Source organism: Camellia sinensis, chromosome 5 (assembly GCF_055761805.1).
Source record: "Camellia sinensis isolate YWXY chromosome 5, ASM5576180v1, whole genome shotgun sequence".
Taxonomy (NCBI): domain Eukaryota; kingdom Viridiplantae; phylum Streptophyta; class Magnoliopsida; order Ericales; family Theaceae; genus Camellia; species Camellia sinensis.
Genome location: NC_138965.1, coordinates 156,336,366 through 156,351,557, shown reverse-complemented (window position 1 = coordinate 156,351,557; position 15,192 = coordinate 156,336,366). Strand labels below are relative to the sequence as shown.

General features: G+C 33.5%; 2 protein-coding genes across 6 annotated transcripts; both read left to right on the top strand.

Moving 5' to 3' along the window:
- The first annotated feature begins 5,696 nt into the window (after positions 1-5,696).
- LOC114305710 (putative E3 ubiquitin-protein ligase RHY1A) lies at positions 5,697-10,228 on the top strand. 5 transcript variants are annotated; one of them, XM_028250847.2, is made up of 3 exons: positions 5,697-6,803; positions 6,958-7,073; positions 10,018-10,228. In XM_028250847.2, exons 1-3 carry the CDS (start codon positions 6,633-6,635, stop codon positions 10,067-10,069), a joined length of 339 nt encoding a protein of 112 aa, XP_028106648.2. In that variant the 5' UTR covers positions 5,697-6,632; the 3' UTR covers positions 10,070-10,228. The 5 variants fall into 5 exon arrangements, with proteins under 5 accessions (XP_028106648.2, XP_028106647.1, XP_028106644.1 ...); XM_028250846.2 differs by having other exon boundaries at positions 5,729-6,803; positions 9,569-10,228; XM_028250843.2 differs by lacking the exon at positions 10,018-10,228 and adding an exon at positions 8,148-8,709 and having other exon boundaries at positions 5,729-6,803.
- A 2,880-nt stretch (positions 10,229-13,108) lies between these two features.
- LOC145790021 (uncharacterized) lies at positions 13,109-14,675 on the top strand. The gene is made up of 2 exons (XM_082867843.1): positions 13,109-13,767; positions 13,845-14,675. The coding sequence occupies exons 1-2, from the start codon at positions 13,660-13,662 to the stop codon at positions 14,199-14,201; spliced, it is 465 nt and encodes a 154-aa protein (XP_082723969.1). The 5' UTR covers positions 13,109-13,659; the 3' UTR covers positions 14,202-14,675.
- Positions 14,676-15,192: the final 517 nt, after the last annotated feature.

Here is a 15,192-nt window from a genome sequence, read left to right as displayed (position 1 = left end):
AATTTTGAATTAAATTCACATTTGAATTGTAAAAACAAGGAAATAATTCAAAGCTTCGCTACGAAGGCTTGAGGCTTACATGCACCAATAATTCAAAGTTGATAGTTTTAGCCTTCGTTTTAGGTGTGGGTTGACTTTTTAATTTTTTTATTATTATTTTAACTTGGAACTAAAAAGTCTCGTTTAGAATAAATTTTGTGATTTTTTTAACTTTTGTAAGAGAAAAAATTAGGGTAATGTTTGGTTTAGTTTTAGAATCATGATTTGATAATGAAGTTGCATTTTAAGTTTGTGAGTTGTTGAATCATGATTTAAAAATAGAAAATTTGTTTGGTTATGAGTTTTGAAAAGAGTTTTGAATTGAATTTTAAATTGAGTTTTGGATTTTTGAAATGAGAAAAATTGTTTGGTTATGAGTTTTGAAATGAGTTTTCAAAACTTAATTCAAAAACTTATAACTCATAACCAAACATACAACTCAAAGCTCTATTGATAATTCTATTTAAAGCTCATAACCAAACTCTTTTTAAAATTTAATTCAAAAAAATAATTATTGCAAAAAATAATTTTTTTATTTAAAAATTTTTAAAAAATCCGAAAATATTTTTCATTTAAAATATTAAAAAACATATATTATTTTTTGTTAAAAAAAATATTCAACTAGTGCTTTAGAATTACTTTTGATTGTATATTTGATTGAAATTTTTTTTAATTGTTTTGTTTAAAAACGGTCTAAAAAAAATAATTTTTATATTTAAAAAATATCAAAAACAAATACAAATTTTTTGTTAACAAATACAAATTTTTTGTTTTCAAATAATAGGTTGCAATTGTAAATAACAAAAAAAACAAAACAAAACAAAAAAAAACTATTCCAGTCAACTAGTTGGACATCCGGGAGATGTTCGGACGGACAACCAGATAGCCTCAATCCACAAATTTAAAATTCAAAAACTCTACACTACCAAACATGCATTGGGAATGTGTATTCAAATGTGGCCTTGTAATCAATTTTTGAAAATTTAAATCAAACATAGCATTTAAATATAAGAGTAGAATTATGATTTGAAACTTAAACCAAACAAAACTTAAATGATTGTGATTTGGATGTGACATTTTATCTTATTATCTTTTTAATCTATTTTATCTTTTTGTAATTAAAACAACCCAAAAAAAACTTATGCCAAACATAACCTTACAACTCTCATTCATATGAGAAAATCAACTTGATTGTGGATTTATCAATTTCAACAAAAAGTAAAATTTAATTTAAATTGGTTTGATAGTTATTCAATAATAACAAGGCAAGAGCATTATGATTTTACGACCCCCCCCCACCCCAAAAAAAAAAAAACTCTTATAGAAAATAAAACGTTAGAAATTTTGAAAAAATTATAAAATATTTTATATAATATTTATATGGACGAAGGTTTCATATGGTGTGGGTTAAATCCACATCCATATAATTATTATGTAGAATATTTGTAGAAGAGAGACAGAGATAATGAGATAGTTAGGTCTAATTTATTTTAATTATTTATAATTGTTTTATTTTTTATTTTGGATGTTAGTCTTTAGTGTAATTTTTTTTCATAGTTTATTAGGTAGAAATAACTTATAATTGAAGAAAAAAATTGATATCCAAAATTTATTAGAAAAGAAGTACTTTTAACTTTTTCATTCTAATTATAAACTTTTTAATTTATAATAAACTGAATCAAACAGGCGCAATATCCATTTCTATTTTATTAGGTGTTCTAGATTTAAGAGTTTTCAATTGTTTTCAAGCTGTTTTCAAGTGATTTTTTTTTTTTTGGCTCCTTTTTTGGTCGTTCTCTACAAAATTTCAGATAAAGGCTAAAATAATTGGAAAAAAAAAAACCCAAAAAAGTTGTTGCCAAGCAAAGGTACATGTGAAGCCCCATTGCACTTAGACCCAACCCCAAAAAATAAATAAATAATAGAAAAGAAAAAGCAGAAGGTAGCAGTTGGGCCCCAAATCAACAAGAGAACAGAGTGGCATCAATCAAAGGTCCAGGCCCAGTTAACTGTGGATTTTGGAGAGTACAGATTTTTCTCAGATTCTTTCTTAAGAACCAAACAAAAAAGACAACTACTAGATATTTCCCATACAATAATATACCTATATGCCCTGATCATGACCTGTGTTTTACATTCCTTTTTGGCCCTGTTAATGTCATAGGAATATAAACCAGGAGTAGCTCATTCAAATATGTACTATTTTAAGGAAGAAAAAAAATTACATTTTAGTGAAAAGAAAGAAAAATTAATGGGTAAATTATACTTTACCCGTTTAATATTTGGTCATTTTTCACTTTGACACTTAAAATTTGTTTTTTTTCTTACTTTGGTCTTTTATGTTAGAAATTTTTTCTACTTTACTTCTATAGCTAATTTCTATTAAGAATTAGACAAAAAATGGAACAATATCTGTCGTATAATATAAAAATTATATTATTATATTAGAGTTTAAGTTTATATCAGAAGTGTGAGTTATGTATAATAAAATATTTTTATACTACGTGACTATCAATGTGTCATTTTCTATCTAATTTTAAACATAAGTTAATTTTAAGAGTAAAGTAAGAAAAACTTAAAACATGAATGGCTAAAGTAAAAAAAAAAAAAACAAATTTTAAGAACCATACTGAGAAAGTGACTAAATATAAAGAGCGCAAAATATAATTTATTCAAAATTAATTGTAAAAAAATGAAGGTACAAGTAATTATGAACTCGGGTGTAAGCGAAATGGTCCGATTAATAATCTAAACCATGGAAGGTTTGAATTATTTTGGACAAACTGGTGTCTTAATTAAGCACATTTAGAATTTGTCACTCTAATCGAACTTCGCAGGGGATATGAGAAAGAAAGCCATTTTTTTTTAAATGTCAAGTATTACAAAGTTAAATAAGAGTCTTCTAAAGTAACAGTGTCTTTTTTTTTTTCTATGCTATAAAACCTACAATTATTGCATAATATTTACTAATAATAGGGGTCCACTTGAACCTCACAAAGAGATTACAAATTCGACTGACCCCTCATAAAGTTTTGAAATATGAATTAGGTATTCCAGTATAGTTATACCAAATTATTTTTTTAACTATCCCACAATAACGTTTGGTTGGCACCTTATTATTTTTATATTTATAAAAAATAAACTTATATGTGGCATATAATCATCAAATTATTGCATTGTTTACAGCACATTTCTAGCTCAGAGGACCCAATTTGAAATCATGCAACTTTTTGCTGATATTTTAAGCTTTTAAAAGGAATTTAAAAAAAGAAAAGTACGAAAAAAAAAGTCTAATGTTAGTTGTTGGATGGTGATCAATGAAAAGAATTCATCATTTGAGAATTTGGTATCAAAATCTTACTAGTAGAAACAAAAGACTATAGACACAATCAAACCATGGACCAACAAGGTTTAGAGAAAATATTTCGAAACTCACAAATTTAATATAATTGTATTAGATTCTTTTAAGTTTTAATTCATATAATATTTCGTTTAATTTTTATTAATAATTTGTTAGTCATATGGATAAAAAATAGATATTATTTTATATTATTTTTCTTATTATTCACATGTCTACACTATTTGTAAAAGGTGTGTGGAACTAGGTGAAATGTAGGCATATTTTATTCACATTTCACCTAACTTTTTCCTTTCCCTTTCCAAATCCCTCCTCAAATCCCCCAACCAAACACAGCGTTAGTGTCACTAAAATGAAAGTTGGTATAATTATATAAGACTTGAGGGGCATATTATATTTTTTAAACCTATAGGGTGGTCAGTGTAATTTGTCCTATTTTGTTTTAGAACAGATTGGCCCCGTTTGGTAGAGCTGTAGAAAAGTGATTATAACTTATAGTTTAACAACTTATAACTTATAACTGTGAACATAAACTGATTTTTGACTTATAAATTAAGCTTCTCCTCCCCCACTCAAAGAATAAGTTGATTTTTGACTTACAAAAGCTATAAGTTATATTGTTAAACTGAACCAAACACATCAAAAGAGTTTAAATTAAGTTAAAAGCTGAAATAAGCTAGAAATAAGCCATACGAAACAGACTCATTATACCATTGGTTCTTAAAGTTTGTTTTTTGTGTCAATTTAATCTATGCATTTTCAATTTTGACATATTTGATTTTTAATTTTATATTTTATATTAAATTAGTTCAATCAATAATGGTGGTTAATTTTTTTTTTTATGTTTTTTTAATTTTGTTTTTAAAAATAATCACATGTAGCTCATGTGAAGAACTTTTAAGGACAAAATTAAAAACGTTCACAGATTTCTATCTTTCAAGAGCTCTCAAACAGTTAAACAAAAATATTACATATAATTTAATTTCTTATCGTATTTTCTCACCCCCTAGATACAAGAGAATAAGTCTCATATATATTTATTAATGTGAATTCTTTTACTTACTTCAAAAAAAAAAAAAAAAACTATTACTTTATATTTAGATGTGAGAAAATAGGTGAAAAATAAAATTATGTATATAATTACTCATTAAAAAAGAAGTGTTCCTAATATGAATCCAGGGAGTCACACACAAATAAAACCAAAAACCATAAATACCCAATACAAAAAAACAAAAAAGCAATTATAAGAAATCTAAAAGATACAAAACCAAAATATGTACGTATGTACATGTATATGCTCTCACAAAGTGGAGAGTCGGACCCTTTGGATGGATGCTTTTGTGGTAACTAAGTTGCCAACTTGTCATGAATCTTTCCCTACCATTTTCTCTCTCCCTCTCTCACTTCATGTCTAGAGAAAAGTTAAAAATCATGAAAATTTTTTTATGAAAATGATCATTAAAGATTTATAATTATTCGATTACCTTGATTAGTGTGTGGTGCTTTATTTTAAGTATAATCCAAGGGTCACAAAACTTTCATGATTATTTTCATAAAAGGTTTTTCATGATGCCTAGCATTGTTGTTATGTCTAAATTATATTCTAACAGTGACTCTACAAATTCAAAAAAAAAAATAATAATAATAATAATAAAATCACGCAGAATTTTCGATTAAAGGCCAAGATTTATCACACAACATTAAATATAGATCATTAATCTATTATTCTGGTTAGTTTTTCTGGAATAATAGAGTTTCTCTTATTTTTAAAGGGAACAAAATAAAAAATGTGTGTACAAAACTTGTACACAGAAAAAAATATCTACAAAATTATTTGAAACTTATATGTAAATGAATTTTATGTACATAATGGTGAGGGAAAGTGGAAGACGTGGTGAAAGAGATAAGCATGAAAATGATGGGAGAGAACAGTACCAATTATCAATGGCATGGACCCTCTTTTTTGTCGGCCATCCCGTTACTATCTCTAATGGGTATATACTATTCTCTCACTTTTTCTTTACGCTGTGTTTGGTTGGGGGATTTGGGAAGGGAAATAGAAAGGGAAATGGAAATGAAAGGAAAAGGAGAAAGAATTAATAGAATTTCAAATCCCAACTATGTTTGGTTGTGTTGGTTATAAAATAGAATTGATGTCCTAAAAGGTCTCCAATTTCTTTATTTATTTCTCACCCCCTTTCTTTTTCCATATATTTTTTATTATAACCAAACATAAATAGGATTACATTTCTCATTCCTTTTCCAAATCCCACCCCAAAAACCCTAACCAAACACAGCATTAAAGTTTTCAAAAATTCTTTTATAAATTTTAATCACCCATTTATAAAGATGAGATTTTTTTTGTTATAAAAAATTTTCTTGCATGATCTTTAGACATTATTATAATTGTTGTTTAGATTCAATCATTCTTTTGATGGAACTTGTGTGTGTACTATTAGTTGTTTAGACATTATTGTAATAGTTGCTTGGGTTCAATAATTTGTTTTTTGATAGTAGTGTTTGGATTCAATCATTTTTTTGCATAGGTTAAAAAAAAAAATTTGAACTCAAAATAATAGAATTTTGCTTGGATTCCATCTTTTTATTTTATGAAACCTTTTGTTAGAATAACTCTCTTTTGGCAGGTTGAAATAAGTGCTGTTAATTTCTTGAAAAGTTTAATTTGTTAAAGACATAAATAATTTATGTGTGGGTAAAAAACTATCGGTATCTAAGATGAATTCACTGAAATCTTCATTTGCAAAATTAAGATTAATATTTGCCCCGGTTTTATTACATCGACATATAGAGTATTTTGATACTAAAAAATGTCAACACATTTACTAATAATCTTACTAACATACTTACAAGTTGATATATGTCTTGTACCAAGTAATGATTAATTTTATCAAAACTTGTGAGCACGTCAATAAAATTGTTAATAAATTAGAATCCCTAGCATTGTTGTTCAATACTAGAGTTAGCCACTTTCTCTCCCTAAAATGTTAGAATATTCTGATAATAATGTCAGGAACTTTATATTTTCAACCTGAGGAGATATGTGACCAAATTATCGTTTATAAGTAATTCAAACCGATCAAATAGACAGTGAGATTTGAAAACATAATTTATTATCAGCTCTAAGAACATATTAAAAAAAAAGATGAATTACACAAAAGACCTATGCGTAACTACACATATATAGCTTTCATCTTTGTGTTTTGTGTTGTCATCAATGGCTGGAACTCTCCCCGGTGTTGAATATGCTCGGAGACGACGGTTCCACCAGACTAGCAGGTGGTTGGAATCCCCAACCACGGCGGCTTTTGGCTCGACAAGGCAGTCATCTTTTTGTTTACATTCAAGCCACCATGAATCCCATCTGAGCTCAATCTCAAATTCCCTGGTGGGTTTTTTTTACTAATTATACATGAAAAAAAAAAAAAAAAAAAAGCGCTAATTTTCTCTTAGAATTGAAGCTTTAAGGGTAGTTGTTTGTATTGTATTATTATTATTGTTATTATTATGTGATACTAAGATTTGAATGAATGTTAAAACAGCAAAAAAGCACACAGAGGAAGGCATATGAGGATGAGAAGCTAGGAGGTGTGGCTAGAGCAGCCAAGGTGAGGCTTGATGAGAGGCTAAGAGCTCAATGGAATTCAGAAACCAAAAGGTAAATGAGAATTATTGTTGGGATTTTCACACACCCCTATGCGAAGAGAAGCACACGTACACTCACATAGTCGAGGATTCTCTATCCTCAAATTTTTCTATCTTTCTATTTCAAAATATTTGCAATTGATTATTACAAAAAAATTCAAGATGCAAAAAATTCGAGACATGGTTAAATGAAAATTGTCAATCCTGCAGAACGGAAATCAGAAAGCAAAAGGTTATGAAAATTGTTGGGATTGAAAGCACATCTACACATACTACATCAAAGAGAAAAACACAGAATTTATGTAGTTGAGCACAAAACTTGCCAATTCCAACAATAATTTGGAGGTCTTTCATTATGATTTTTGCTTACATTGGCCTTGATGTTCCATGACATGTGAGAAGTGCTCATTTTGAAGCATAAAGTGTTTTTTTTTTTTTTTTTATTGCTCTCTTCATCAAAACTAAGGATGAAAATCATATTTTTACTCAAATTTGATGAATTTTTTAAAAAAGTAAAAGTCAGAAATGGTATATTATCATAAAAAATTTAAACAGATTTTTAGGATAAGTTTGAAATTTTTCATTAACATGTAAAAGAAGAATAAGATTAGAGTTTTTCATATCATTATCAAGTAAGGTTGTTCAACGAACCTAGCTACTTGAGATCAACTCGTGTTCAATTCGTTAAAAGTTCATTTGAGATTGACTTGTTATGTAAATAAGTCAAATTTAAACACAATTTTAAATTCGTTAAGTTGTCAAGTTAAACTTGAATAACCTACTACTCGGCTTGATAAACTTATATATACTAAAAAAAAGTCAATTACTTGTGCTTGATTTGTGTTCGGCATGTTAAAAGCTCTTTCGAGATCGGTTCATTACGTAAACAAGTCAAATTTAAACATATTTTAAAATCCTTCCAAGTTTTCAAGCCAAGTTTTAAGCCCTGTTATCAAGTTTTTTTATCAATTTTTTACTTAAATTTGATGAAAAAAAGAGATTAAAGATCGGAGTTGTTATACAAGAAGTACTTATTTTGAATCATTTAATTTCTCTTTAATATTTATTTTAAATTTAGGAATAATAGCCAGGAGAAATTGAGGTGTATGGAGGGAAGAAGAACAATGATGGCAACAAGCGATTTGCAAAAAGAGGTGTTTGGATTGAAGAAAACACTAGTGGGTTCAATGAGGTTCATGAGCTGGGCAAAGTTGGGGTGGAAGGGCTCAGAAGAACAAGAAGAGTGTGCCATTTGTTTGGAAAATTTCAAGAATGGTCAGACCCTGGTTCACCTTCCATGCACCCACCGGTTCCATTCTAGGTGCTTGGTCCCATGGCTCCACACCAACGCTCACTGCCCTTGCTGCAGAAAGGAAATCTTGAACTGAGAGAAAAAAAAATAAATAAAAAAAAAAGAGAAAAAATTAGAGCATTAATCCCTCTAGTTTGACTGAAATTTCCCTTTAATTCTTATAGTTTCAATTTCATTAATTTAAACTCTACGCTTTTGATTTTGTTTTAAATGTAGTCTCTCTGACAATTGGCCCTAGCATATTGAACAACAAAAGCCACGTGTAAGTCTAGTGAGACATTTAACAATTCTCGCATAAGTAAGAAAAATGAATAAATTACGCTTTTGGTTCTTACAATTTCTTACAAATTCTATTATTGTTGGGATTGAAAGCACATCTACACATACTACATCAAAGAGAAAAACACAGAATTTATGTAGTTGAGCACAAAACTTGCCAATCCCAACAATAATTTGGAGGTCTTTCATTATGATTTTTGCTTGCATTGACCTTAATGTTCCATGAAATGTGAGAAGTGCTCATTTTGAAGCATAAAGTGTTTTTTTTTTTAATTGCTCTCTTCATCAAAACTAAGGATGAAATTAATAATCATATTTTTACTCAAATTTGATGAATTTTTAAAAAGAGTAAAAGTCGGAAATGGTATATCATCATAAAAAATTTAAAATAGATTTTTAGGATAAGTTTGAAATTTTTCAAAAACATTTCATGTAAAAGAAGAGTAAGATTAGAGTGTTTCATATCATTATCAAGTAAGGTTGTTAAACAAACCTAGTTACTTGAGATTAACTCATGTTCGGTTCATTAAAAGTTTATTTGGGATTGACTTGTTATGTAAATAAGTCAAACTTAAACACAATTTTAAATTCATTTAGTTGTTAGGTCAAATTTGAACAACTTACTACTCGACTTCATAAACTTATATACACTAAAAAAATCAATTACTTGAGTTCGATTCGTGTTCGACACGTAAAAAGCTCCTTCGAGATCAGTTCATTATGTAAATAAGTCAAATTTAAACATATTTTTAAATTCTTTAAGTTTTCAAGCCAAGTCTTAAGCTTTGTTATCAAGTTTAATAAAAATTTTACTTAAATTTGATGAAAAAAAGAGACTAAAGATCGGAGTTGTTATACAAAAAGTACTTATTTTGAATCATCAATTTTTTTAAATTTTTTTTTTTTTTTTAATTTAGGAATAATAGCCGAAAAAATTGAGGTGTATGGAGGGAAGAAGAACAATGATGGCAACAAGGGATTTGGAAAAAGAGGTGTTTGGATTGAAGAAAACACTAGTGGGCTCAAGGAGGTTCATGAGTTGGGCAAAGTTGGGGTAGAAGGGCTCAGAAGGCCAAGAAGAGTGTGCCATTTGTTTGGAACATTTCAAGAATGGTCAAACCCTGGTTCACCTTCCATGCACCCACCGGTTCCATTATAGGTGCTTGGTCCCATGTCGCCACACCAATGCTCACTGCCCTTGCCGCAGAAAGGAAATTTTGAACTGAGAAAATAAAAAAATAAAAAAAACAGAGAATAAATAAGAGCATTGATCCCTCTGGTCCGTTTGTTTTGGGAGATAGAGAGGGGATTAGGATTGAGATAGAGATAGAGATGTGATTTACTAATATTGTGTTTATTTTGACAGATGGAGAGGGGATCTCCCCTCCGGATTAGGATGGACCTTGGGAGTGGATTAAGACGGAGGCTTGGGACTTGGTATTAAAAAATAGTCTGCCAGACGATTTTTTATTTATTTTTATTTTTATTTCTTACATGTTGGGCATTTTTTTTTTAAATATTAATGTTTATTTTTTTGTATTTTTTGTTAAGTAAAAATCATAGTTTTATTTGTTTAATTTTTTTATTTTATTTTTTATTTTTTACATATTGGGCAATTTTTTTTTTAACATTAATGTTTAATGTTTTTGTTTAAAATTTAAATTAAAAATAATTTAACAATCCTTACACCAGCAACTATCATCAAAACAAATACAATTTTACTTAATCTTCTCACTATCAATCTCCTCACTACGAATCCCCTCCATTCTACCTCTGAAAGCAAATTTTCCCTTTAATTCTCATAGTTTCAATTTCATTAATTTAAACTTTAAACTTTACACTTTTAATTTTGTTTTAAATGTGGTCTCTATGACTGTACGGGAAAGAAATAAACCTTCTCATATAATCCTGTTGATCAAGTCTGCGCTCCTCTGTACGACGTCACTTTCCTCCCTGAAAACACAAGCGTGAACTAGCCGGCGGGTGTGTGCCGGAAACCTCTCCGATGCCTAAGTCAGTAAGCTTGACAAATAGACAAAAGCTCTGTGTACTCAGAAAACAAAGTTGTGTTACCTCTCCAAAGGTGATGTTTGTGAGCTTTTATAGGTTTTGCGTGGCACAATTCTAGTAGGACTTCTACTCCTCCATGCAGAGTCCTCCTAGGATTCACACTCCTGAAAGATAATGCTTATCCTTCAACACCTCCTTCACTGCTTAAACCAAGTGAAATGGCTTTTACCATGGCCGAACTCCAATATGACCGAAGTAATCATGATCGCGCCGAGCCACAGAGTAGACCGAACTATCGTTAGTTCGGTTCCACCTTCAGTGTTCTTACCGCAGTTCCTCCATTGTCAACAGTGTTAAATCTAAACCGATCTAACTTCTAGCAAGGCTTTTAGACCGAACTAACCATACTGTGCCTTAACCGATATAAGTTCAACGCATCTTTAAATCGGTCTAACTACAAAGGGTCCTTCAACCGGACAAACATCAAGAGTAACTCGGACCGGTCTACCTTCTGGGCTTGAGATCGGGCTAACTTTAAGCCTCTTCAAGACCGGAGTAACTTTATGGCCTCTTTACTCAGCCCTTTGTACTGAGGCCCATAAAGGCCCAGCTCGGCCCAATTTTGCATATAAATTACCCTCTCAATTGCCCCTTAATTCCATCTGTGTAGCATGATAGGGATTACCTGTCTATAAACCAGGCTAAAGTTTTACCTTTTCGACCGAGCTAAAAAAACCCTTTAGCCTTTCCAGCCGAGCTAAAACTCTCTCAGCCGAGCTAAACCTAAGCCGAGCTGTGCTTGTCCGGTCACAACGTCCCTTCAATCACAGAAACTGAATCGATTCTTATCCCTATGACATGTGGCATGCTGATATTGGCTTATTGCAGCTGTCGCGCTGCCCTCGTACTCCGCAAAATTTGAATAGTTTCCGCCTTTTGCCCATTCTCTTTCCACAAAACAACCCTTTCATCTTTTGACTCACCCGCATCGATCATTTTTACTATTTCAAGCTCTTCTCTCTCTTTTTGCCTCCATTGCTCTTCAACCTCTGAGCTCGTGTTCTCCATTGCTGCTGCTCTCACCTCCAGTTCTTGCCTCTTCATCTGGTAAGCACTGCACCTCTATCTTGCTTTCCTTGTTTTCGTACTTTGTTTTGTGTGTTTTTGCAAAACACATTTTTTCCACTTGCTTTGCTTCTTCTGAAAACACTATGTTAGTACAATCCTCAAGTATTCATGAAATAACCTGTAGAACACTGCTTTTGATCCAAAATTACACATAACCGAACTAAAATGTAGTTTGTAGTCAATGTCCTTCTATCAGACTTTAACCGAACTAGTACTCCATGTTGGTACCAGTAGTTTCAATAAGTCAAACCACTTCTTGATAGACCTTAGCCGAGGTAAACGAACCGAACTAAGTCCGAACGTAGCATACTGAAACCTTATCTTTCGACCGCGCTAGGTCTTTGGGGCTAAGCCAGCTTTCTAAGTTTTTAGACCAAACTCAGAAAACTGCCCCTAGAGGCTCAACCGGTCTGACTGAGCCTTCTCTTTAACCGAGATAACGAATCGCTTGCCAAGACTGAGCTATCGAACCCCCTGCTCAATCCGAGCTACTAAGCATCTTGTCGAAACCGAGACAGAACCTGTAGCATCCACATAGCCGAAGTAGGACTCCTATTCTTGCTTTTATTTTGTAGCACGGTTCAATGATCTGTGCTTAACCCCTTTGTTTTCCACTTTGCAGACTTAGGTTGCCCAGGCACTCCACTGCCCGCTCAACCGAGCTACTGAGCACAATTTTGCGACCGAACTAAATTATCTATAACTTAAAAAATTAATGGGGAAGTATAGGTTTTTGGTAGAAACCCCTGGTGGCCTGGCCGAATTCCGAAGGGATTACAACATCCCTGACGACGTCTAACTTATTCTGGCCGAACAAGATACCCTTCCATGGGGAAAACAGGGCTATGTACCTTTCACCCTCCTATCAATAATAGAAACCGGACTAAGATTCCCCGTTCAACCCTTGATTTGTGAATTCTTAAGACAAACCAGAATATGCCCAACTCAGCTTTCCACCAATTCTTACCGTATAATAATGGGAATAGTCGAACTAAACCGCCGAGCCGGTCTTAACCTCGGTCTAGCCGAAATACTCCACCAATACTCCATTGGCTCCAAAGATGACGGCTGAGTCTACTACCTTAGGATACGCCGTTGCAGAGAAAAAATAATAAAAGATACGCTGGATAAGGACTTAAACGATGATGACTTTTTTTGGGTGTCTGGCAATTTTGAAGACCAGCAAGCCCATATCCCTGGCCGAAGTATAAACTGGAATAAAGGAGAACCTGGTATAATTACTTCGGTTTTTGGCATGCTTTGCTTTATTTTGGTTACCTGCTCCTGAACCGAACTAACAGTTTGTCTTCTTTATGCAGATTCAGCCCATCTTCAATCTTTGTATAGTTACCCCAACCTGAACACGCTTCGTGCCACACTACGTTTTCCAGAAAGAAGTTGGGCCAAACTTCTTAATTTTGAGCCGACATACCGTTACAGCGGTCGTCGAAAAGCCAGAGTAACAGATTTTCTGCTTGAGGACGCCCCAGAACCGGACCCAACTTTGCCCCAAATTATCCTGGTCCCTCTCACCGCCGAACAAGAAATGGCCAAGAGAAATAGAGTCAGGGCCCTCTTGACCGAAACCAACAGACCCGAAGTACAGCCGCCAAGCCAAACGCAACCGGCCGTTGTGGCCCTTCCTTCTCAATAGTCTTCTTCATCATGCCCATCCAAGCGCGCCCGGTCTACCCCAACCGAGCAGCGTCTAGCGGATGAAGACGAAACCACCCCTCTACCGAGCCACCCACCTGTTCCACAACCGGAGCCTTCTGACCGGGCTGGCTCCTCCAAGTGGGTACCGATGCTGAAATTTTAGAACCGAGATATCCAAGATACCGATTCGGTGGTTGCTGAGAAGGATCACTTGATGGCATTCAACCTTGCCAAGAGTGTTTGCTTTCCAGCAGACATGGAACACCACCAGAACCTGACCGAGCTAAGGGCCATCCGATCGGCCACCAAATCCATGATCCTGGTAAGATGCCCCTCGTCTCTTAAATTTTTCAAACTTTCAGTTCGGTTTTGTTATTGATTTCTTTCCATTCATTTCAGTCTCTTCAGAAGAGCCAAATTGCCCATCAAAAGGTATTGGAGCTCAGGAAAACGGCTAGGCAGGCCATGGCAGAGGTGGAAGAAAGAAAAATCGAACTGAAGGAATCACAACAAAAAATGGCCGAGCTAGTGGCTGAGGTAGCTCGTCTAACCGGACTAGTTACCTCGGCTGAAGCTGACAAAGAGAAGGCGTTGATCGTGATGAAAGATAAGTACCTTCGTGAGCTAGTCAAGCTCGAAGGGAAAAAGGACGCCGAAATTGCTGAACTGAAGAAGAAGATGGATGGTGCCAACACCGAAGGTTTCAAGGAGGCAGAGGGTCTCTATATTCCACAATGTGAGGGAGCGAAGGACTAATTTTTCAAGTGCGGCTGGAGAAGTGCTGTGGAGCAGCTCGGCTGTGGGCCCGAAACCGAGGTCTACAATGCTCCTCAGTATTTCATTCCGGCCTCACTAGTGGAGTATGCTGCTTCTGTCCAACAACAATTTTTGCAGGGTTCAGATGATGAAGATGAAGAAAATGAGCCAACTGTTACTCCGGTAGTCAACGAGCAAGGCAACGATCAATCAGCTCGGTTGGAGCCAACGGTTGAAGACCTGACTGTTGAGCCGCCGACTGACATCATTCTGCCAGTTACTACTGAGACTGATCTTCCATCTGCAACCGGTGTTCAAGTTGATATTGAAGCCGATCTTGAAGACCTTTTTACTTGATTCTGTACTTTCTTTTCTTTGTTGCTTTTTGCTCTTATAACCGGGCTATGGCCCCCCCTTTGTAATTGCTTTGAATCTTGATTAATGAGAATCATCTTCTTTTTTGTTCAACTTTTATTTCGGTTTGCTTTCCTGTTTGAGCATGCTTTCTAATTGTAACTTGAAGCATACTATTTTCGACCGAGATACTTTATTTCGGTCTTACTTGTGCCAACTGACTGACCTTACTAGCCAACTACTCTTTAGCCGATATCCTTACTTCGGCTAAAGAGTACTAAGAGTTGGTTTAATCCAGCCAACCATTCTTTTAGCCGATGTCCTTAGGTTTAATCCAACCAACCACTCTTTTAGCTGATGTTCTTACTTCGGCTAAAGAGAACTAGGAGTTGGTTTAATCCAGCCAACCACTCTTTTAGCCGATGTTCTTACTTCGGCTAAAGAGTATCAAGTGTTGGTTTAATCCAGCCAACCACTCTTTTAGCCGATGTTCTTACTTCGGCTAAAGAGAATTAGGAGTTGGTTTAATCCAGCCAACCACTCTTTTAGCCGATGTTCTTACTTCGGCTAAAGAGTACCAAGTGTTGGTTTAATCCAGCCAACCACTCTTTTAGCCGATGTTCTTACTTCGGCTAAA